Source organism: Accipiter gentilis, chromosome 5 (assembly GCF_929443795.1).
Source record: "Accipiter gentilis chromosome 5, bAccGen1.1, whole genome shotgun sequence".
NCBI lineage: Eukaryota > Metazoa > Chordata > Aves > Accipitriformes > Accipitridae > Astur > Astur gentilis.
In genome coordinates, this window is record NC_064884.1 from 10227976 (window position 1) to 10253625 (window position 25650).

Below are 25650 nucleotides of genomic sequence, written 5' to 3' on the forward strand. Positions count from 1 at the left end.
ACATGAAAATTCAGTGGTGGTTATACTGCTGTACATAGAGACATTATTTCTCAGGACTGTTATACTTTTTCCCTTTATCAGCTGCAGGGTCACATTAGCTGTTACATTCATAGTACTCCACCAGCTCCATGACTACTCTGACTTTGTGAAGGAGAATTTCCCACAATATCATTTAAGTACAGGCTTCTTCAATTCTAGAAATCTGTGCTTAAAGTTGGATGCATGAAACTTGCATTCAGTAGAAGCCAGACTGTTCTATGACCCACGTTCACTTTATATTGCAGTCATATTGCCATTTGACATTCAGCGTGGTCATTTGACTTTGTCATTTGCCGAGGTTTGTTGCAATGATTTTACGAAAAAATATGAAGTCACCATGAAGTTTGAGAACAGTAATTCTAGCACTATTAGAAGTGCAAACTGTATATTAAAACAAAGAACAAGATGGGCTGGATCATTAGGTCTGGCACCTTTGTAACAAGATAAGCGGGAAAAAAAAGTATCTTTAAATCCAAGAACCAAAATCTCAGCTCTACAGCATAAAGACACTGAATACTAGTTAAAGCTAGGGATTCTCATCTTAAAAATCCAGCATTTAAAAAAAAAAACACATAGAAATTGCTCTGCAAGATACTGTATCTTGCCAATTATTATCAAGAAAGAACAAGACTACTTTTCAAAGAAAAGTGAAAGCTTCCACGGTAACAACATGATCATAAGTGGTTATTAACATAGATAAGCTTTTTTGATTTGCATCTCTGTAGTGCAGAGGAATACTTTTGTACATTTAAAATAACTAGATAAATGGTATTAAAGTGAACAAAAGGCATTTTTCAAAATTATGTGAGATTATGAGGTAAGTGCTCTGACATCTAGAGTTGCAAACTGTTGCTTTCCAGTTCACTATAACAAATAGTGACACTAAAGACAGGAGAGAGCTCATCTCAAGACTGAAGTTGGCATGGTTGGGTGAGTAGTCCAAGTGCCATTCTTTAGAAACTGTAATATCAAAACTTTTAAGCCAGAAACTTTAATTTGTATATTCAAATTATTTCCAATTCACTGTTCACAAAAGCAAGCTTCACATCTTGGGTATAACTACTGTTTTAAATGTAGCTTCAGGAAGACCTAAACCAGGATCTTTGTTTTGGCAGAAGGGTATCGCAGTTCAGAATCTTCTCTTTCTTCTAGAAAGAAAAAAACATCCAAGCACGCAAAAGTAGGATTTAATTGATATTTGTCAAACAGCACTAAAAACAGTGACAATGCTGGCACAGGGGAAATGGAACAGACCAGAGGTTAACACTAAAGATTCTTCACTGTGCTTGAACATGATCAAACATATTTAAATTCACATCATTTAATACAAGCCTCCAGTTTTGTGAATTAGTGATACAGAATAAAGTACTTCTGTGATTTTTTTCCCCAGCTTTTGGAAGCCTGACAAACAAGACTCAATGATTCACATCGGGCACCTTCCCCCCCCCCCCCCCCCCCCCCCGAGAACAAGCTTATGATCCCAATAGCACTTCTAAGAGCATTCATTCATTCATGCACTTCATCTGTACATCCATACACAGATCTTCAACAGTACGCATGTATCGCAGCCAAAATTTTGGATTTTATCTCCTGCCATTTGTATATACTGAAGTATCACTAGCTCAAGAGATGCACAAAAGCTTGTCAGACTGACAAGTAAGCTTACAAACTATTATCTTTTTGAAATATGTAACAACATCAGTAAAACCAGCATCTGCTAGACAAATTCTGTCCTATTATGCATGCATCTTTCACAAAACTTAGGAAAAGCTACTTATAACTAAAGAAATACTTCCTTAGTGAGCTGGATGTATTAAAAAACCCCTTATTTTTGTCATTAATAAGCTGATATAATTAAATGGGAATCAGACCTATAGAGTAATAAATAGTGGTTTTATATAGTTTTCACACAGTAATGCATTTTACCTTGTTGGAAGTTGAATTTGCTACCAACATCCATGCTAATATTTATAGTAAAATGACAATATCCCTATTTCAGCTGTACTTAAACCAAGAATGAAACAAACCAATATTCCATTCTGTTGAAAAAGTAGGAAAAACGGAACTTCAGAAAATACTTCACTAGTGATTTTTAAAACAGCTGTTTTCCTGGAATGGAATATTAGAAGAAAAAATGGAATATGAAAGAAAGAAAACCTATAAAGCTGATTATATTTTCAAAATAGGAAGAATGCTAAGCTAGAAATACACGCTATATTAATTTACAACCAGTAGCTTTTTCATAAAACATGACAAGGACAAGAAACCAGTCGTGTGAAAAAAAGCATTTCAGAAAAAGAAAGGTATTACTTGCCTCAAGCTGTTCATCTTCCAGGAGTTTTATAACCAGCCATCTAATGTCATTGACTGCTTCTTCATTGTTGAGAAAGATAAAGAGATTGTAGAACACCATGGTCTGGAGGTAGGTTAATATGGTATACCTAGCATGCCAGGAATTGCTTCTTGCTGTCTACAAGTATAAACAAGTACGTGAAAGCAAGAATGTGAAAGAAAGCAGCTACCTGATGTAAAGCTAGCAATATTTAAGAAAAAGCTTTTGGGGACAGTTGCAAATAACTTCTCTTATTCAGATTTTTTTTTTTCATACACTCTTAATTTCCAAAGCATGCAATTATTGTTTAGACAATAAATTATTACAGGCTTAAGTTCCAAAGCATACTGTTATTTAACAAATACCTAATACTGTAAAAGACAAAGTAGGCAAGTTTCTCCCTTTGATTCATTCCCAACAGCCATCATAAGGCAGATAAAAATAAACCAGAAAGTCTGTTCTGCTTGAGTATATATATTCTATACAACAGATTTGGAAAGCCAAGGGGGGTTTTTTTGAGTTCCTTTACTTTGATCTCGATGTGCTTATGGAAGTCCAAATTATTGAAAGCATCAGGCATGGGCGCAGCCTGGCTTGCAACACTGCAGATACTATTTTGGCTGTGTGTACAGCTTATACCAATACACCTTACACCAGCAATAGGTAGTTTTACTATTGTAGATCAGTTTTGAATGACTAGGAGGGGAAAAAGCATTTTTTGCATGACAAACTGTCAACAGAATGAACTATTCAATTCAAGAGTGCATTTTCATTTGTGATGTTTTTCAGAAAGCAGTAGTACAGTTGATAAGTATACTGTAAAACTATAAAAAGGCAGAGATTCAAGGGCAGTTCTTTATATGACGACTCATTTTGAAACAGGATTTTTAATTGTTATGCTCATGAGGAGACACATTTGGCTTAAATTGATCCACTACTGAACCAAATTTTAATTTATTAAAATACTGTATTTTAATAAGAAACTGAACAAGTTGTTTAAATGTTTGGAAGTAGGAAACAAAATACATTTACTGTTTCTAAAAACGTTTTAAACCACTTATAATAAACTTTTTTCTTTCACCTCTTAGAAAATCAGTATTTGATTCTCTTCAAGTCACAACTATTCTGTAATCTTTAAAAAAAAAAAAAAAGCACAGAGTGCATCAGATAACAAGAAGCTTTAAGCTATTTACATCATACGCACTTGTTTTAGCACCTGAAGTACCAAAGGCACTTGCTGAGGATACAGCAAACCCTGAGACATTAACGACAAACACATCTTAGCATCTCTCTTGAGCTCATCATAGCTATTGTCATTTTCTACCGGTGCAATCTACAGAACAAGGTAAGAGAGGGAAAAAAAACATAAAAGACTAATGTTAGTAAATATGCATTGCTAACAGCAAAATCCTGAAAGTTTAGTCTTATGAAAGGACAGTTGTCTAGGAAAAATACAATCAATATAATGCTGAAAGATTAAGTTAACTAGGAAAAACAATCAATATAACCTTAAAATATTCTCACCAATAAGCTGTGGAAAAAAATTATTACAATCAAGAGATCTTTATTCCTTGCACCATACATTACTTACCTAAACAGTATGGCTAGTCTAAAGCTCTTAAGGAGGGCTAAATCGGTGCCATTAAGACTTTGATTCCCCATCGCAATTTTTTTGGTATCAAACCCAATTAATTTATTATTTTAGATTTAAGTCCAAAACTGAGAGAAAGCTTTATCAGTATTTCAAGTTCACTTTCACCTGAGTAAACCTTTATTTTGTGGTCATGTACATTATTATTGGTTAATCGACTGATGTTCATATCAAGCAAGACATATGCTTTGGAGATTGCAAATATATATTTTTTCAGACATGTAGCACTGAATGATGCAGCTTCATAAAAGAATACAAGGATTAGAGGTGCCAGGAAAAACAAGAGAAGTACCACAATTCAGGAAGAATTGTATCATCATGGAACAAAAGAAAACAACTAAAGATAAGTATCAGACTAGAAACAAAACACACTCATTCATGAATTAAACACTTTTCACCCCCCAAGTTACACATGTACAGGGCATTCACCTAGAAATCATTATTGTCAGGAAACCATTTAACAGGCTAAATTACCAGCTGTAAACATACATAAGCACAAAAATAAAACTGGGCCTCTTCGGTATGCATGTTTTTTATTACCATTACAGGGTTTGTTTTTATTTATAAAGTCCTTTCTAACTTTTGTTTACATATAGAGTCCCTTTTTAATCAAACATAACTAATAAAGGAGCATTAAAACATATACCTTGAAAAATAAGGGTAAAAGCTGGAGTTGCTCTGTGACAGCTGTAGAGAAGGACCGCCCTGCACTTGCCATCAGCCACTTCAGAACTGTTTTTATAAAGAGAAATGATCACTGATTAAGATAAAATCCCAAAACAAGTTATAGACGAAATTTATTTCAAGAATCACTTGTGAGATTTTCAGACATCAGAGTAGACCTATACTGATAGTTAAGTTTGACCCCGTAAAGGTGACTTTATACCTCAACTCTGAAACAACAGATAGCTTGTTACGCAATTTCTCCTCTCAGATCTGTGCTGCATTGCAAACTGTATTATTTGCAGACCTAAATCATCATGTCCTAAAATATCCCCCCCATTTCTTAACCTCATCATTAAGCAACTCACTAGTTTTCAAGAGTTTAATGCCCTGAGTTCGCTCATCTTGTTCACCAACTCCATTCTCCTCCATAACATGATTCTGAATTTCTTCATCTACTTCCATGAGGGGTTTAAGATTTTCAAGTATCCGGGTAGTAAATTCATGGACACGAGGAGATTTAGTCGCAGCAGTATTTGGCAAGGAAACATCTATCATGAATATGTAGGTCAGAACACTAAAAAAGCAAAGAAAGCAAGCAAGAACACACAGTCAGCGTGACTACTGTCTACAGAACATAGCTAAAAGTGATCTGAGATCAATCTGTTGAACTTTGAAGTTTAATACTTATAGAAAATTTCCTCTTATCTTCACTTCAAAGTTATTTAAAACCAAATGTTTTTCAAATATCCTCTTTGTAGACATTTGAATCAAGCAGGGTTAGACAATCACTAAGCTACAAGCCCCCTCTCCTCCCAACAGATCTGCAACTAGTTTTTAAGTCACTAAAATGCTCTCTAAAGGACTCCCTGTAAATTTATGGCTTATTAGGGCTTACACACAGTAAGTTTGGGTTGTGGTGTTGTTTTTGATGGGTTTGGGGGGGTGGGGTGGGGTGTTGTGGGTTTGAGGCAGGGGGGCAGGTTGTTTTTTTGTTGGGGGTTTTAAGAGCTTTTGGCATATCATACATAAACATAACAGGCCATATACAATAAAAGACAGAAATACAAAAGTCATCTGAAGTTTCTGAAGCAAGTCTGTTAACAATAATTTAACTGATGTCTATTAACCAGTATTAATGCACAGAAACAAGCAGTCACCACTTCAGTGTAGTTATTTAGATACTCAATTACTCCCCCAAAATTAAGAGAAAAAAACCCCAAGAACTGCAGAAGAGAACACTGACCTTCCTATTCTCTCTCGGACATTTTTGTAAACTTGCGTGAGTTTAGGTTCCAAGTACTTCAGCAGTCTGTGCAACAGCTCTGGTACTCTCCATTCTTGCTGTGCAAGGCCACCTTGCAGTACATAAAGTCGGCTAGGAATCAGAACAACTCAACTTTAGTTATACAAAATTGTTCCTGCCTTCCCCAGTACCCCCCAAGACTTGTTTTGGTATGTTTTGTGTGTGTCAGTGTGTAAAAGTGTCTGCATGAGTTGCATGCAAAGATGGGTAAAAATTACAGAATGAAACAACAGCACTGCTGCTATGCCAGTACCAAACTTTCACATTCTGTTAACTAGATTTAATTACATTAAAAATATAACAACAAAGAAACTGCCACTGTGTGGGGAAAGCTAATTGGAAAGCAGCGCTTTTGTTCCCTGCTTCTACAAGCCAGCTGGCACAATATGCTCTCAATACATTTTATCCATGCTTTATTTCCTTTATTCAGCCACAATAAAACAGTAAAAAATAATTTTACCATGCATCTACAAATGATCCTCCTTCACCACTCAATGGAGATTCCAACAGCAATTCAAATAACCAGTGCAGTTTCCTAGGATCTCTGCTCTCCTGAAAATAAAGGGATATCAGATATATAACCAAATAGGGCATTTTTTTTAAAAGTAAATAATGTATAAACAAGGACAGTTTTGACAGATTTTCTTTGCATCCCTTGGGTTTATTCTATTAAGCAAGTGCAAAGTTAAAGATCTTTTCACAATGAACCTCAATAAGAAGAAAACCCAACGAAACTACACACATTTTTAATTATTTGGTAAACACAACAGTAGGAATAGAAGGAATTTCAACTTCATTTTTGACATATATGAATAATCATGTCTGAATTTTGCTAATTAATTGCCAGGGTTCTGGCTGACAAACTATGCTGAATTTTGCTGAGTGATTTCAAAGAATTACTGATCCAAGGTATTTGTGGCCTATCCTTTACCCTGCTTCTCAGACACCACAACTCCCCAGTCCACCACAGTGTACAGAAATCTTACTGTATGTTAGAAGATAACCTGAGACTTAATTTTCACAGCATAATGCTAAGCTGCACACTTTTAAAGCAAGAATGTGTAATTTGAGTGCAAAAACTCGCACAAAAATTGAACACATTGCAAGCATACACAATAACATCACCCACTAACCTTATACAGCTCTTCTAAAATATTTAAAAAGAAAAGTAAGGCTTTATTTCCTTTCTGAAATGTTATATTTGTCTGCAAAAGGCAGAAGGGAATAAAATTTCCAGAAAAGCTATGAGATGTTAAATGGAAGTTATTTTTATACTGTATTTACACTTCTCAGTTTTAGCTGATAAAATATACCCAAATACCTCTGTTCATAAGGCTCTTATTTACATATTATCTGTAAAACTTGACCATCTGGATATAGCTTTACAAGACTAAAAATGGGGTACTTACACAGGAGGTTGCTATGCATGTGCCCCAGTCATTATATGTTTCTACTGTAATGTTGGATAAAGCTGTTCGAAGCAATGGACAGAGAAGCTTCCAAAGTTTTTCCACCTGCTCAGCAAAAAGGCAAAAGACAAGATTTGTCTATTTAAGAACAAAATGGCTGTCTAACCTCTATGAAGCCAAATCCTTCCATCTTTTCAAATCGTGGAAGAACAATACTGATTCTGGAAGCAGCTACAATACACTATTTAAAAAAGGAAATAAATACTATCAGAGGTTAAGATTCAGGAATCATTTTGATTTTGTTTACAAGCTGTTTAGAGATACTGTGGACTACACATGCACCATTTTCATGGTGATTTAAGTACAACTGTATCAGAGAATACGTACACTTTGCTTTTGGTAGGATAGCAGTTTTGTATACCCCAAGGACTCCCCCCCCCCCCCCCCCCCCCCAGTTTTACAATTTTATTTTTTTTTTCATTAAGGAACTGATTCTCCCAGAATTATTTTTCAGCACAGAAATTCATTTAAAGACAATCTAGGCAGCTAGGTCTAGACTAAAGATGTGGTAGTCTGAGGTGGACGTAAGCACTTATTCCAACTGGAAATTACAAACCATGTCAGCTTTGCTATCTCTTTACCAGCAAACTGTTCTTAGTTTTAACCTTGAAGCATTTTACTAACACCTAGTATTATACAGGCACCATACCAAGCTATGAATTGTGCTCAAAGTCTGGCAATGAAGTACATTTTCCAGTCCTTTCTTGGACATAGGTGACACATTAAAAGCCTTCAACTTCATGCATTTAATTTGTTTAATAATTCAAACTTATTCCTTAACTTCCGTGAATCACTCAAAAATACTACTGCAGCACCTTCTCAAATGTCCAGTGTTTAGAACCTCTTATTAAGCCAGCTATAATTTCAGCTACACATCTCTGGGTGCTTTCATGGGAGTCTGCTACAAGTTGTTCTAAATGGGGCTGAAGAACTGGCAAGAAGGCATCATCAAAGTTTCTGAAAAGGCCCTGTAAAACAAGATGTGAAAGTGTCTTTAGTAATTATCCAACTAAACCATTATCTTTGTAAGAAGAACATAAGATTGTGAAGCACTTGAGATTTGAATATCCAGGAAGTTAAATTACTTTGCTTTCATAACAGAATTATATACAAGTGTCCTATGTACTTTTATATTACTTTAAATGTGTTTCCCTTAGTAGTTAATCAGAAAAGAGGATTAATAGGATTAATCATAGCAGCATACCTTTAAAAAAAAAATCAACATTTTGCAACAATGGGATATAAACCACATAGTGTGTGGCTCTTCCACACTTTGATAATTACCTACAAAATAGAAGCAATTTAGTTATTGAACTCTAGTTACCTTGAACAGGCAAAATCTACGAGGATTAAATTTGTCTTTTCCTTTTCTGTCTTCTAAAGACAAAAATTTTATTAACTGCTCAACAAACTTGGGATCAGAAAAGTGATCATATATAATTTGTTCTGCCTGTAAGAGGGGGAAAAAAAAAGAAAGAATTAGCTCTGAGGTGCTTGATTGTCACAGTGATACCCGAATCTTTCCAAGTCCCATTTTTCATTTTAATTCTATTTTTGGCAAAAATCATGCCTTAGTTATCTATTTCCCCTTCATTTTATAGGGCATACTGGGTCATGTTTTGCCAGACTCCTGATTTTTTTTGTTCATTAATGACCTTGTATTGTCTTTCCTTTCACTAGCACAACCCCTACAAAGTAGTCATTCCCACTGTCATTAATTACCTTGTTCTAAACTCTGATAAAGATTTGAAAGGTAACAAGAAAGTGCTCATTAATACAATTATTCCATGATCACTAACAAAGAAGCTGAAATACATTAAAATAGTAATTTCTTCTTGTATGCTAACACAGTAAGTATGAAAACAAAGTAGAAAAATATGATTTAAAATGTCTTGTGGGGATCTAGGTTTCAGAATAGTTATCACTTATTGCTTGTTAAAAACATGATTATATCCACACAGCCATGAAACTGCATAGTTGAGTTCAATCTCCAGCTTGGTTTGCAATCAAGCAAAACAAATCTGTTTACACACATTTTATGTAAGCACTCTCTAAATGGCAAGCAATACTTAAAGTGAGAAAAGGGGATCTGAGCTGCACATTATCTCCACAGTAATCTGTGGACAATATTAAAAAAAAAGAAAGGAGGAAAAGTAATATTGAAAAACCCACACAACAAACACACTGAAACCCTTACCTCTGTCAGCTCATCTCTCCTTCGCCCAAGCTTTGGTTGATGCTCAACTGGAGCATAAACTGTCATAGTTCTGAATAGTAACAAAAAAAAAACCAACAAAAAAACCCCCAGTAACACGTTTCAAGATAAAATAAAGCTTATGATTATTTTCTGTATTGTCTATATTAAATAGGATTTATCATCAAATCCAAAGGAGCGAAAATTAAAATTTACAGCAAAAAAATTAAGTCTGTTATTACAAAGGTTTTGGTACAGCAAGCAATCCAGAATTATTAGTGATTGAATACTCTGCATATTTCACAATATAATTTTCAAGCATGCATACTTCATTTGAAAACCAGCAGTTAAATAGCCATATAAAATATGTGTCTATAGTACCCACAAAACCCAAAGACAAACAGGTAGGAAACAAATACTTAAAATACCCAAACCAACAACACCCCGCCCTGCCCCCCAAAACCCACCCAGAAGTGGTACAATAAGCAAGAGGCACAAAAAGGATGAAATTAAATTTCCCACAGGGTTTTTTCTGCTGACTCTCACAATTCTATCTAATGCTTAATGATACTCACTGAGGCCAGGTATAATATCCCCAGTGTGTTTTCTCCACAAAACAACATGACTCCCAAGCTTCCTTAGTCTTTGGTAAACTCTGACTGTCATAGTGCAGCCACTGGTTATCCGGTCTGTCCCCAGCCTGAATGCTGGAAGGCTTAGGGTTTCCACCTGGTTAAAGAGGAATTTATACTTGCTCAATCAAGCTTGCTCATTAACAGTCCCAGGAAATGTTACAACTTACTTTTAACAAAAGATTCTAAAGAGCTTTTATGTCTCCCTCAGCCCAATCAAATCTGTACAGAGATTTGCCCTAGGAAATTAAAAGTACACTAACAGTAATAGAAGAGATTCCTTTAGTAATTTATATAATGTGCCATTTGAAATGATTAAAAAAGAATAAAAAGGAAATACACATATTATTCTCACAAATGATAAGGCTTTCTGAAAGGAGAATGACCATATCTCTCTGAAGTTCTAACTCACTTCAAATAAGTGAAAGCTTAATACACACTTACACATGTAACACTGTTTAACACACCCCCCAAAAAAACCCAACAAAAAAAAAAAAACCCAAAAAACAAACAACTGAAAAATGACCAACTATTACCTATTTGGTTTGCTTCGGACATTAACAACCAGAGAAGTGAAAAGCTTATGATTCTATGTTTAATTTAACCAGAAATATATGCTTTTAAAAAAATTTTAGGCTAACTGTAAGACATTTCTCACATTAAATAAAACTTACTTATTTCATAAGGGCAAATGGGCACTTTCTTGTGTGTTCTCTTAAGCTGCTTAAGAATACCAGCCACAGCTGAGATGGCCACCTAAAAGAAAAAAAATCAGCATTAATGTACCCATTCCATACACTTACCTCCAAAAGGATGTGTCTAATCATCTCATCATAGACACATTTTAAGCCAGCTACTCAGCGCCCTAAAAAGCCAGTGAACATTACAGTGAACTTTGTCACCCCAGTGGCTGATAATTCCCATAAAGAAGTAAATCTCACTCATTTCAGGGGATACAGGACATGACTTAAGTGTGACCTTTATAGCCCAGAAAAACCTCCCCACTAATCATTTTCAGGAAAAAAAGGAGGTGGCCATTACTTTCAAGCCTCACTGAGGCAACAAGCAGAATGAAAGGTACAAATAAACCACATAGATGGCTCCCTTCAAGTAATAAGCTGCAGATGGAAAAAACCAGACATTTGCAGAAGAATGTCTGCAAAAGAATTCTGAAGCGAATAAGAATTAATAGGTACATTCCAAGTTTTCACACTTTACAGACTTTACACCATATGTCACAGCTACAGCACTGCCAAGACTGTAATTTTCTTGGATTAGGAACTTTTGTACACACGCATGGCTGGAAGGGCGAGAAGGAATGTACACCTCAGCTTTTGTGTTTTATCACAGCAAAACACCACAAACATCTGACCTAAACCCTAATGAGCAGCAAAATAAAAACATATAATTATGTTGGTTTTACCTTACGAACTACAATTGCATCATGGTTGAGACACTGCACAAAAAATTTTATGGCACGGACAGGCAGTATCCTATCATCCCTCAGGAGCAGAGACAGAAAACCAATACTTATGTGCTCGAACTTCCAGGGACTAAAAAAAAAAAAAAAAAAAAAACGGAAAGAAAAAACCAACCACAACACCCAAAATACTCAAAACAGACAGTAAGGAGCATAGTTGCATGTACTGTTTTTGCACAGAAATGATTACACGTATTAAGATTATGTAAATACGCTTGCACTGACATAAGTAATGTTCTATGTCACTGCTATAGTCAACAAGCTTAACTGTCAATTAGGGAAACCTCCGGTGTTCTGGGAACACACAAGTGCAATCAAACATATTTAGTTAATGGTGCCTTTTTGATCTTGACATTTCAATGTAAAATACAGATCTATAGGGATATTCTTTTAAAGTTTTTAAACAGAAATATTATGCTACCAATTAAAATCTATTTGGACACCAGTATTATGCAGACAGAACCAGAGCTTTTTTCCCAGAACAAAAAAATATTAAAAAAATACAACAGGTCAAACTAATTAACGAGAAAGCTTAACACCTTATTTTAACAAATCAAGCTCCCAGTGAAAAGAAATTCATGACTCATTCACTACTTTACCTAGAAGACAGTAATGCAAGATTCCCCTATATTGGCCTTAATTTTCCTGTTTGGGCAAGGTGAATCCATAAACAAAAGCACGAGGACCTCCAGAAATTCAATTTCTGCAGATACTTTTGCAAAAGCCCTCCAAGAAGCCAGCTAAAATCCATTTTATGCAAGACTGTTACTGACATACTGCTTTAAGACAACTACCTCGAGAGTGGAAAAATATTACTCAATCCTGGCCATGCTAACTGCACTTCTTGATGCAATTGGTATTTATTCATGCAGTCACCTCCAATCCACCCCCCAAAAAATTCTCATGCACAGAAAGGGAGACTTACAGATTTCTTTGTTCCACACAGTCCAGCAGCATGTTGACCAAATTTTCATAGTTTCTGAGGGAAAAAGAGGGCATCATCAACGAGACCATACTGAGAGACCCATTTAAAAATAGTGTAACAGTACCTCAACAAAAGGTGGGTTAAGGCAACGCAGTAAACACAGCACCAAGTGGCAGGGCAGGGAAGAGGAAAGAAGGAAATATGAGTGTAGAGGAGAGAGGCTGCCAAGTCAAGAGAGAAGACACACCACAACAATTCTTGGGCATTCTGAATTTGTTGAACTTAATCTTAAGTTCAGTAATTTTGGATTATTACATTTAATGTACAGTAAATATTAGACAGTATAAGCTGGTGTTCAGGGAAGTTTAACTTACCGCAGAGCCTCAGCATTCTTTTCTTTCTGTCGCTGAATTCCTAACTGAATTTCTTCTGAACGAAGACCTGTGAAGTTTGAACCTGGATGTTCTGATTTTTGCAGCATAACAGCTATCTCAATGCATTTCTCTGGAACCTATTGACAGAGAATGCAAAGAGTTGGGACTGAGCAGCAACTTAGAAGTTTTTAACGTTTGTTTCTGTTTTGAAATTAGCAGAGTGCAGAATTTCCTGTCTACATAGACAAGTCTGTGAAGAAGCAGGGAAGACAGCTATTGTGCTCACACAGCAGAATTATTTCTCCAAGTACATGTTTTATTCTATTTAAAAATAAAGGTAAAGACAAACTTTAGTATTTCATTAAGCATGAAAATGGTTTAAAAAAGATTTTTATTGATTAGCACTCGTTCTTTAAAATATGTACCATGCCATTTATCCCACTAATTAGGCAAGAGACAGTTGTGTAATGAGTGATGTGTGTTAGCACAGTGGGATAACACTACAAATACTGACGATGTTAATTTGATGACATTGTCCTACCAACACACATCTTCACACCTGATCAGCATGACCCATGCTAATTAACACTGAGAGGCAACTTAAACTTCCTTTCTGTAACAGGCTTCCTTAGAGGTTAACAAAAGTTACAAATTCCAATAGTATTACAGGAAGCTCTGTTACTTTGGTCTCAAGAATACATGTCTACATTCCTCCATAACAGAAAGCAGAATGCTAACACTAACTCCAACAATGCACATGAGTCTCAAGCATTTACGTAATCAAATGCTCTCAGAATCCAAAACATTAATACCAAGCAATCTGTCACTTACTGCAAAATCCAATCCAATTGTTTCATACTGCCTATGGATTTTTTCTGCTAGGTCATCAAAGAGTCTAACTATAGACGGTTTTTCCAAGGACATAGCTTTGCTAAGACCAGAAGAAACAATTGCTGGCCACGTCTGTGCAATACAGTCCCAATCATGAAGATTTGCCAAACATACTCCACTGTGATTTCCAAGTAGACAATATAAGGCACCCTGTAAAATGAAAGATCCAATTTTAGAAAACGAAAGCATTGTTCATATATAAGCGATATCTATCTACATATGCATGCACCCACACAGAATAAAAATTAATCTTCACATTACCAAATCATTAAAGTGTACCATAAACATTCAGCTACGTGGCCTCATTGTCAAAATACTGAAGATTTTTCACAGAATCCTCTTCATGCTAAAGAGCCATTTTAATAAGATTGGAAGCCCTGCCAATTAATTTATCCACAGAATGGCTGATTTCTGAATTACATTATAAAAGAGATTATTCAGTGATCAAGTACCACACCTGGCCTTTCTGTGAACTTATTCATGTTTGGGCTGCAGGCAAATAATAATGCTGTTAACTAGGCATCTGAAATGACACCAGATGAACAGGATGTGGGTAACTACTGGACAGGACACAACAAACTGGTGAACATGACAGGTGATTGTGTGAGAAGCTGACGAGTGATACACAGTGAAACAAAGGGGGGTTGGATTTCAAGGGTGATTAAGTGGGAGTTACGGGGTAATGTGAAAGGAAGCCTTGGGGACCTTTTGGAGAGCTGAATCTCACAAGAAAAACAGTGCCTAGGTAACCACATCAGTAATATCATATAGGCTAAGACTGCCTGGTAGCAGTATCAGAAATACCAAATTCAGGTATGGTAGCAAATGCTCTAAGTGTAGCAAAACTGGGACCATTTGGGAAAAATTAACTAGGCGTGGGTTGTGTATCTGGAAAGAGACAGGGATAGAGAAAGGGAGGTACAAGGATGGCAGAAAAAAATAATAAGAAACAAGAAAAGGGATAATAGGATATGCAAACAATGTAATCATGTGCTGTCTGACAGTCCCTGTCAGGGAGCGGAGCAGGATAGTAAGCCATAGCTGTTAGTCTGACCATAGGACAAGAGTACAACTTGCCTCTGTGGCCAGGAGGACTGAGGGGGGTGCAGAGGAAGGAGGTGAGCATGATGCATTCGAACACCTGGACAAATAGGTTGCATCCTGGCATCACTGCGTCAGCACCATTTCTAGGCCTGACAGCATCAGCAATTATCCACCACTTCATAACAAAACCCACCTAATTTAGTATAACTTTTTTGGGTGATCAACCTTTTGTCCAGTTCACACTACAGCTGACAGAACAGCTTAATGAGTTTTACCATCTTGGACTATAGCTTCTCAATTTCCATTTCATAATTTAAAAATAAGTGTTAACATTTTTGTAATATCCAAATACACAATGAAATGAGGAACATCTATAAACACAAGATTTCTCTTGACAACTGATCTGATCCTAATCCAAATAATTACTTACACTAGTCCTGCATAAACTATATGCCATGAAAATATCAAGAGTCACACCAATAAACAAGTAAATCCTGCTTTCACCATTAAAAATTCTCCTACAAAAACACTTTCAAAAGACAGACATGAAAAAGTTAATGAGACTGTACTTTAAATTGCTTCTGAGTGACATCTTGCCGGTCTGGACGCAAGAACTCCAAAACCAAGGGAATGATATCTCTGCAACAAAAATTGTACGTTCCCAAAGCCGTGAAAAATGCTTGCTGAGCTTTACTTCTGACCTGTGGGAAGAGAGACATTACTAGAAAGTCTTCTGAATCAAAAATATGCTATACAAAAATAACATCCTTATCAATTTCAGTTACTTATGCACAGAGTTTACATGAGGTATTTGTGCACAGAAACAAAATTATTTGTAGAAGGTTGTAAATAGCATGCTTCCCCTCACCCTTATTGACAGTTGTTTATAAAAAGTTACTTCTTGTTTCTAGCATTTACTTGAGAACAGCTACAAAGTCAAAGAAAATTCTTTATGCTGCCAAAACCAGTCAACGTGTTTTTAAGACAATCTGAAAAGGAAACAGCTAGAATAACAGATGCAGTTAGTGTTACTCTAAAGAGCCTGTAGACATGTGGATGGATCTGAACTTACATATACACACAGAGTTCCCACTGGGCAAAGAGTTCACAATCCAACTATCAGCACGCTTGTTTTGTGTATTTTTAAGAACTAGGATGTCATCATAGCTACTACCTAAAAGTAGACTTAGCTTTTCAAATAGTATCATGAATCATATAATCACATCTAAAAGCCTCAATCTGGTATATTTTTATTAATTTTAATTGAATTATTGTTTTTAGAAACTTAGAATTAAGTCCGTCAAAAAATTTAAAATTTGTAACCTAAGTTGGCAGCCTCTCCACTCAGTTAAGTCCTCTATTTGACAAAGAAGGGGCTTAAAGCAAAACCTATTTCAAAATTGGCAACTAATGCAAATGAAATAAGTAAATATTTCACGTTGCCATGCAAACAAATTGAAAAGCGAAGACCCTGAAAACATAACATGAAGAGATAACAAAAAACTCCATATATTTCAGTTTAAAAGGGGTTGTTCCTTACCTGACCATATGAACTTGTGGACAAACACAAAAGATCTCTGATCATCTCCTGGTGGGAAGTTTTATATTCGCATCCTTCCATCGTTAGTGTTCTCAGCTAAATTGCATAGAAAACACAAATAAAGGACAGATTGTTTTTACATTTCACACATGTAAGAGAAATACTAGTGCAGGATTATTGCACCTTTTGCTAAATGACAATGTAACAGATCAGCTTTTCAGGTACAGTGGTTAGTGAAGATTTAAGTGAAAGTATTACCTCATGCTGCAACATAACTCTGTCTATCAGCAAAGCTCTGATATGCTGTTTCTTTCCTTGAAGCTGTAAACAAATGCATAATTGGGTTTATATTTCAGTATTCATATTAGCAATTTGTACTGACTGAATTCCCCATGTACTCTTTTTCGTCTAGAAACAGGCAAATTCCACGTAGAAATTCTTCTTGGCAGACAACCATGACTATTTTGCCCTGGTAAAGTTTTTTTATTTGCCTATTACTCTGTAAGCAAAATGAAGCTCTGGTCACAGAAATTTCTCGGTTAACAAGGACCAGAATGGAGCATCATGCCAAATCTCAGACTTTGGTCCAAGAATATATGCAAACTGAGGGTTACTACAGTTCAGAAATGCTAAGCTATTTGCTCATAAGATTTCCAAATAAAAGTACAAAAGCACTGCAAACCAATATTCTTATAAAGGAATTAGATTTCAAAGTTATGAAAACCGATTAGGACAGTAACAAAAACATGAAAAAAGTCCTTCTGAAAATTAGGAACTATTTCCATCCCTCACCTAAGTTTTACAAAGAAAAATCACTGACCCTGTTCTCCATTGACTTTTTCACTAGATTAAAGCTTTTCCATCGTGAATCAAACTCATGCTTGTGAGATCCTTGGAACTGTAAAACATCACTAATAATCTGTAGAAAGAAAAAGATGACAAAGAGTGATTATTTTGCAAAACAAGTAATCTTGTCTTAAGTAGTACAAATCATAAGTATACCTTTATTATTAGAAATAAAGACTTGGTATCATCTTCTGAATTATCAAGTATATAGCCTGCAATTGGAAGAAAAATAATTTATTATCAGACAGGAAAAGAGCTTTAAAAATGAAACAATTTTATTTCTATAAAGCTTGAATTTAAGAATTATAGGCAAAGTAGACAAAACAAGTTCCTCATCTATAAAATTATACTTAAAAGCACAACACAGTACATTTTAGATAGAGGAGTGGTTAAACTTACGCAGCAATTTCCTTGTAACCCTTGCAATTGTTTCTCGATAATTCTCTCTTGATAAATCTACAAAAAAAAAAAATATTTTTTTCTTTATTATACAGTACCATAAAAAGCAATTTATATACAAGTAAAACAGTGGAAAGCCAGAGCAGACTATTCAGAAATGGCAGTATGGCCTACTATAAAAATAACCACCTCGTTATATCTAAGGACACCACTCTCATAGGGCCTTCTTTGGTTTATCAAGTCAACAGTATAGTTTCTATAGGTATATAACCTTCTTTATCTGCCTTGACAGTTGGCTTCATTTCTAACCACAGACTGAAGCAGATTATTTAGCATATGAAAAATGAGTAACACAGTAAGCAGGGTAAAGAAGAAAGTCAACAGAATACAGATTTTACCTATCAGGTGACAAAGCCAGCAAAGCCAGCAAAAAACTGGGGACTTACTCCCCTTCAATACAAGTTGGGGAACAGACATTCCCAACTTAAACAACAAAAAATGCAGAAGAAAGAAGGGTCAATGATACAAGCAGTCTCCTTGGAAAGTTTTAAAGCAGAAAAATCTTAGTTGCTGCAAAAGCCTATTCTGTTACGTGTTATATGGCTACAAACTCACCACTTGCAAAGTAACAGACCAGATTTTAGAGGAGGTATTAAAGCACCTAAAACTATTTAACAGTCTGATAGCAGTCACTGTGTGCCTCACTACCCTATTTAAATAGCCCATCTTCATTTGGAAGATGGTGAAGAATACACACGAAGCCTGAAAAACGCAGTTTTCTTCTAATGGAGCTGTCACAGCCTTTAGCAGGTTATGCCTTGGTTCCTTCTGTCTCTCAAGTGCAGTCCTTGGGTGATGGGTGTTGCTTTCTGCACCCCTCATTTGCATGGAAGTACAAGGTCCCAAACCATTCTGACCTGAAGGTTGGACCTGAGATCCCATTCCCAGCCATATTACTGCAGCAGATTTGTATCTTGTATACCAACACTGAAGATGAAAAGGTGTGTACACAAGAACACCTGTGTTGGCCAAAAAAGCCCATCTAATGAGAAGAATCAGAATGATGGTCTCAAAAAGAACCTACTGTTTTTACAGCAGTAAAAAAAAAAAAAAAAAGAAAGAAAACAACACTTACAACCTGTCTGAACAGAATTAGGACCTACTTACCATATTCAACACCAGTGTACAGTTTTGTCTCTTCCAAAGACACCAGACTTGGGACCCTGCATGGAAACAAACCACGTATTACTATGCATTATGGAAATCTTTGACTATGTGAATTTCATTGACATTTAATTCATTTTAACAAGCTAAATTTCATGCCAGTAGTGCCAAAGACGTTTGGATTTACTAATAGTATGCCTCAGTTCTAACATTTATAAATCAACCATACCTATGGGTCAGACTGTTTTTTAGAGACAAGTACACCATAAAGACACCACCTTGAACCAGAACCTCGTCAGTTCTGTTAAACAGCCAGAGATTTGGTCTCATTGTGAAACCTATGAACACACTCATCAAAACAAGCATGGCTCCTCATCGCCTTAGTCTAGGAAAGACAGGTGAATTTGACTGCTGAGGCAGAATCCTTTCCTGACAAGTTAAGCCAATAAAGGTTTTCTGACCTTGGTCCTATCTTTCTAAAGTAATGTACCCATTATCTACAGAAGTCCTACTTCTTGCTATATGAAGTTCACTATTAATAACCATACCAAAAAAATAAAGCCATGCTTCTTCCAGGATTTGGGTCAAACTTATCCATCCAAAATATTTTTTTAAAAAGTGAATTCTTAGTCCTTGCGGATTTGTTTTTATGCAACCATGCAAAAAAAATACAGACTCAGTTATCACATGCCAATGAATTTAAAAGACATAAGAACATACCCTACATACACCTGGGTCTTTTGGCAGGGTGGGGATGTGTTTTGGTTATACAGTTTTGGTTTGTGTTTTTTTTTTTAAACCTACAGTCTTATCCCCTAAAACAGTAAGATTGACAAATTCAAGCTTTCAAGGACAAAATGCACCAGTGTATTATATTAAACAAATAGTATCAGCAAGTAATCCCTATAAAAGTTATCTTCACATAAAATTGCATTGACAGTATAATCAGAACAAAGCTAACTGAAGCAATGTGAATCTACTCCTATTACAAATGCTAAATAACACACCAGAAAACTCTAGATTCAATATCTGAGCATATGCTATGAGATACTAAAATAAATTTTCAGATTTCAAGCAATGGCAAACTTCTATCTGTCAGAACCAGAAACAAGGGTCATGTGTCTCCTGTATAAGTGAACACATTAAAACATGAGAGCTACAATTATTGTGCTGATTAGATGAAGGAAGAAAACTTGCAACCAAAAATTAGGTAAACTGACTTTGCAACCCTTGTAACAGTCACATCTACACCAAAAAAAGTCAAACTGAAATGTTTTTTTCTTAATTGATTTAAACATCAAGTGAAGTCTTAATTTCATTTTCCTCATTGTATTTCTCGTAGTGCCAGGTTAACTGGAAAATAAGCCATTCCAAAAGTCTTCCCACTTTTTTTTTTCCCCAAAAAACTCAGCACTGGCATAGGTGTTTAAGGTACAACTTGGCCACCAATACAATTTCCAAAATATCCAACATCAATCCAGTACTTTGGTCCTGAATAAATAAATATAAAGTTTCTATGGTCTCACACACTTGCTCTTTTAGAATAATCTACATGATTGACTTTGAAAGTGTTTGCTATGTATTTCTCCAAGATCAGAGCTTTCCAGGTGGGAAAGTACAGAGAGGGGATATTTCTGCAATTAACATTGGGGGATGTGGGGGGGTGTGTGCGCGCGCGTGTGTGAACCTTCCCAACCCAAATACTATTACTTAAAAAAAGAAGGTAACAGATAAATCCAACAAATCTCAGGCAGCTGGACATTAAGCAATTACTTTTTTTTTTGTATAGGATGCTGGATATGTTGATAGGTAAATGAGTTCATAGTAATATTTTCTACAGTATTTTAATGTATTTTTACCCTTAAACACAAATTAAGTTCAAATAAGGCTTTCCTACTTACAAGGCAAGGAAAATTAAAGTGCAGTTTCCCGGTTTTCCCTCAGGTAGTTTACAGAAAAATTACGAATGTTCATGCTTCTTTCCCACTCCCAGCAAAATGCATTCAACTGTTCTTGAGCTAGCCAAGTTCTGAACCAAATCTCTAATATTTAAAACAAAGGAAAAAAAACATTCCAAGCTCTCTCTACACTTCAGGTTCCTGAGCAAACCAGGAGTAACAACTCAACACATAGCATACAGTAATCAAGAACTAGCCTGGTATAGTCCCTACACGCACCATGACATTACTCCACAGGCAGAACCATTTATTTCAACAAGGCTACTTTATGTTCAAAACCAACAAAGTTTTATAGCTGGCCCACAAAGTAAGATCCATGCTAGTAATATTCAGCATTGTAAGTGTCAGCCACTGAGCCAGAGAAAACTGTGTTTTACTTTGAACACACAAAAGGAAGAGGCATGAAGTGTTTTTCTTAACTTCAGTCAATACTGATAGCAAGACTCTCATGACAATGTTTCATGCAATGTATAAATAATACTGCGCTTCCTTCTCTTTCAACAGTGTTCAACACAAACTGCCAAGAAAACTTATGAACAAAGAGTATCCAAAGTCACAGCTGGAACAGAAATCCCAATTAAACAGAACTTTGAAGAGTTCACTCCCCTATTTGCCACAGTACAAAAACTAAAGCATCTTTGTTTGAGAAAAATTGATGCACTAAATTTTTCAGCTTCCAGACATTTTACAGAACACTTTATTCAAGTCTCTGTGTAAATATTCTCCTCAGTATATAAATACAGTTCAGCAGTCAGATACAGCTTTTCTGACACAAATAACTTTTAGCATCACTCCACTGAACCAATTGCAGAGGAAGTTTTTCTAATTGCAAAAAAAACCCCATGCCACATTAAGGCCTAGATCAAGGGCTGCATCAACCTATTTTGACATAAGAGATTAAGAGACAACAGTCGGAAGGTGAACAAGGAGAAAACAGGGTTACTCACCGTGGAGGAGTAACTGTTTCCTTTTCTGTGTGCAGCTCCCCCAGCAGAGCTGGGAAGTTTCCTGGAGATGCCAAGAAAGGTTAGCTAGCCCTGCCCCTCAGCATACGGTATCACATCCTTACACATTTAAAAGAAGCGGTCTTATCCTTGACCTGCAGTCTGAACACCTTCAGTGAAAGGACATTAAGAAAGTTCCTACCAGTGTCTGTAGCAAGAGTAGAGCAATACTGCATCCTAACTAACCAAGCTGTATTTAAGGAGACAAAAACTGGATGTTCTCTGAGTAACCCTGGTTTTGCTTCCCTAAATCAACTGCTTAGTGTTACCTCGTTGTAAGTAGGCTGCAAGGAAGGGAAGCGAAGTGAAAGGGAACTCAGCTGAACACCAGTGAAAGATTTCTCAACCTTAGAGAGCTTTATACTGTCTGCATTTGAAATAATCTTTATTTGCAGACCATTAGAGTCATTATAACAAAAGGACATTGATATCACTTACAGTTACAGTGGCCCCTCAAGAAAAAGGGTAGACTGCGTGAACAGAAACATTAGGTATACCTGCACACACCTCGTGTGGCAGAGCAACCATTATATTGTATTTCTGCAGGCGCAGAAAAAATTCTGTATTCATTTTTCCCCAAGTATATCAGGATAATTCATCACAACTCTGACTATGGCTTTGAACACCATGATTCAGCCACAAAAAACTATTGCCATTATAAAGGATCGGTCCTCACAACCTCTGGCAGCCTCAACTCCTTTTTTCCCCTTCCCCTTGTAACTATCCATTTTGCATTAAAAAAAGTAATTCACAGAACACACCTGAAATTAATGGCATCTCTACTACAGATGAAGAACACTATGGGGAATAATAATATAAATACACACTATTGAGTCATGAAATAGTTTTCTATTCATTTGTTATACATGGCACTTCAGAAGAATATTCATTCAATCTCCAAAACAAATTAAGTTTAAATTCCTTGCTACTTACAGGCTAAAAAATAAAAGGTCAACACCAAGTGCCACTTAGCAAAGTTCTATTTCCTACTGAAATTTAACTATTCTTTTCAGTTCTGACAAGTTTCAACTACACAGTTTATTTGTGCACAGATTGTGCATAATTTTTCTACTGAATTGCCTGTCTCCTCCCTAACACCTGCTCATGTATGAAACATTCACAGTAACACTAAGCATTTAAAATAGCATAAGCTATGATTGGGTTTTCAGAAGGATATAAACTATTTGTCATTCATGTAAAACACAAATGAGAATTTTGCTCCCAAAATTGGGAAGAAAAAAAAATATCACAAAGTACACATAAGAACTGCTTGGTCTCCAAAGAAGTTGGAGCATTATGAAACCTAAAGCATTTATGCTCAGCTTCACTAAACAAGGAAATCACTCTTCAAGCACTTCACAACAGCTATGCTGATGTGTATACGGAGTGTGTGGATGCACACACACACGAACACAGAGTGTATACTTTTGGGTATACTGAGCATAGCCAAATCAAGTGTTGGCCAATTTAACAGTGTGTTTTCTGTACTAAATATATCACTTTTCAGTTTGAAGACTACCAGTCATCAAACAATTAAAAAAGGGAATAAGAGAAACTAATGAATCAACATGAAAACATTAACCTAAATTGACAGGAGATTCAAGAAGGCTTAGGCCAATATAGACACTTCTACATAAACAGTAGTTTGAAACCTTTACTCGAACCGGTATTTATTAAGCCATGAAAATAACGGCACAATTTGACTTTGGCTAACAAGGACAACATACAAGACCAATGCTGGGGAATCTTATCCAGTTTCAGCTTTATCAAACAACAAATAAAAATTTTAAAAAACCAACACACAACAGAAAAATTTTGTATGTTGACTGTTCAAGAAGCAAATCTATTTTCAATAGTTAATAAATGAAATAAACACAAACTGCTGAGACACAGACCAGACTAATGTTAACAATAAGAAATTAAGAAAGACATTTTGAAATTATTGGGTACTCTCAGATGTTTGACACTGAGGAACAAAAAAACCCTGTAAAAGTCCATAGAAATGTACCAAGTGACTTCCCACAAAACTTTTCAAGATGAAAAGTTTCTGTAAGTGAACGGTGCAACAGACTTTTAAACATTATTTCCATAAAATGGTGTTGATGAATTGTAATACACCATCTATAAACAAAAAAAACAGAATCCTGGGTTCAAAGTACTACTACAGTAAAATGTAGTAGTCTCCACACTAGTAGAGAGGCCTTATATTTGCAACAGCTCTATTCTCCTACTGTAGAAGTAACTTCAAAAGAATTACAGCAACAACAAAACACCAAACAGCAAATAGTTACCATGTTAGTGGAAGCAGTCTCATGCATTCATCTCTGCAATTTATTACAAAGCAGAAAGGTTTAGAACTTCAATCCAGATTCACTCATTGTCTTCTCCCAAAACAGTGCTCATATGTCTTGTCATATTCTCATTCCTCAAAGACTGCCACATTTATATAATACTGTGATTTAAAATCCAACCCTCCAAAAAAACCCCCCAAACCTCGCATCTCATGCATAGGAGTTTTATGCAACAACACAGGTCAATTATGACAACCAATAATGAAAGAAGCATTTGGCCACCTTGTGATATCTGTGACATATGGTCAATATATAATTTTTGTAATTAGTCTTCCCTATCAGTGGCAGGAGCAGCCTGCAGGCAGATAGAGTTCACAGTATGAACTGAACCATCACATCTAGTTCACCATCCCACAACACAAAGTTTTAAAGTTCATTCTAGCCACTTATTTCTTCTGCTGAGGTTCAATTTACATAGCTCCAAGCTCTCCCCCATCTATGTCACTTTACTTTCAATAACTGAGCAGCCTAGAGGATTATAAAGGAACAAATACTCATCATGTCTTTCTTGGCAAGAATCTTCAGGTATCCTTAACCATCAAGATGAAAGAAAATCTAGCAGTTACACCTAGTCAGTTCTACTTTACAGCCAGCACAAATAACAATGCTGTACTACATAGTGTGTGATCAGCTATGGCTCATTCGAGTTAAGTGGCATAGGAGGTATGTGACAAAAAATTGCATGTGCAAGTTTGTTTTAGAGGTATACATGTAGAATTCTTTTAACTGAAATGTATCAAGCCATTTACCAATACCTGCATTCAAAAATATTCCTATACTGCCACTTTAGGACAGTGAATATCATCACCACTAGTGGTAAGTACTAACTGTGAATACTCAGTATGTAAAATAAGGGTGTTCTGGGCAACTGACTTAGTCACTTTCAATAAAAGCCCTTCAATTTCAAATCCGAGTGCTTTATGGGCCTTCCCACTATATATAACGGGAACAGGCTCGTGAATGTAAACTGCTATCTTACAAAAAAATAATCCAGAAACTCACAATACAATAACAATTAAAATCAAACTTTTTTTCTGTTTTAATAGCAAGCTCATCAGGAGACACCTCCTACATTCAAACTGGATATAATTTTATGGACATACAGGACAGAAAGTAGTATTCACAGGAAGCTGTTTCATACTGCTTAAATCAAACGATATCTCCCTTATTACAAATATTCCAGTTTTTTGGGGGGGAAGGAAGTGGAGGGAGCAAGGCAGAGGAGAGAACATCTTCCTTCTTGGTGCAATTCCCTTCTGTGATCCTTGCTTACATACAGTAACCCATTAAAACAGACTATACATTTTGTAAGAAGCATCACTAGAACAAATACCATCTGTCCTAGATGGATGAACTCAGCCTCATCTCAAGATGCTAAATTGATATTG

At 35.9% G+C, this 25650-nt stretch overlaps 1 protein-coding gene across 5 annotated transcripts in view; it reads right to left on the reverse strand.

Annotated features, from left to right (window-relative positions):
* The window catches only part of PSME4 (proteasome activator subunit 4), an 81059-nt gene that overhangs the window by 17728 nt on the left and 37681 nt on the right, over positions 1–25650 (reverse strand). For all 5 annotated transcript variants that reach the window (XR_007505932.1, XR_007505931.1, XM_049799423.1 and 2 more), the window contains 23 exons: positions 18953–19008; positions 17786–17842; positions 17543–17598; positions 17361–17459; positions 16799–16861; positions 16541–16636; positions 15570–15701; positions 13897–14106; positions 13066–13202; positions 12692–12745; positions 11710–11839; positions 10961–11042; positions 10230–10383; positions 9658–9727; positions 8785–8910; positions 8276–8428; positions 7401–7505; positions 6452–6543; positions 5932–6063; positions 5054–5262; positions 4669–4754; positions 3576–3704; positions 2354–2509 (listed from right to left, as the gene is read on the reverse strand). Coding sequence is in view for 3 of the 5 variants with exons in the window: in XM_049799423.1 (XP_049655380.1) it covers positions 2354–2509; positions 3576–3704; positions 4669–4754; positions 5054–5262; positions 5932–6063; positions 6452–6543; positions 7401–7505; positions 8276–8428; positions 8785–8910; positions 9658–9727; positions 10230–10383; positions 10961–11042; positions 11710–11839; positions 12692–12745; positions 13066–13202; positions 13897–14106; positions 15570–15701; positions 16541–16636; positions 16799–16861; positions 17361–17459; positions 17543–17598; positions 17786–17842; positions 18953–19008 (2584 nt within the window). In the remaining 2 variants the exon portion in view is untranslated. The remainder of the gene's footprint in view (positions 1–2353; positions 2510–3575; positions 3705–4668; positions 4755–5053; positions 5263–5931; positions 6064–6451; positions 6544–7400; positions 7506–8275; positions 8429–8784; positions 8911–9657; positions 9728–10229; positions 10384–10960; positions 11043–11709; positions 11840–12691; positions 12746–13065; positions 13203–13896; positions 14107–15569; positions 15702–16540; positions 16637–16798; positions 16862–17360; positions 17460–17542; positions 17599–17785; positions 17843–18952; positions 19009–25650) is intronic.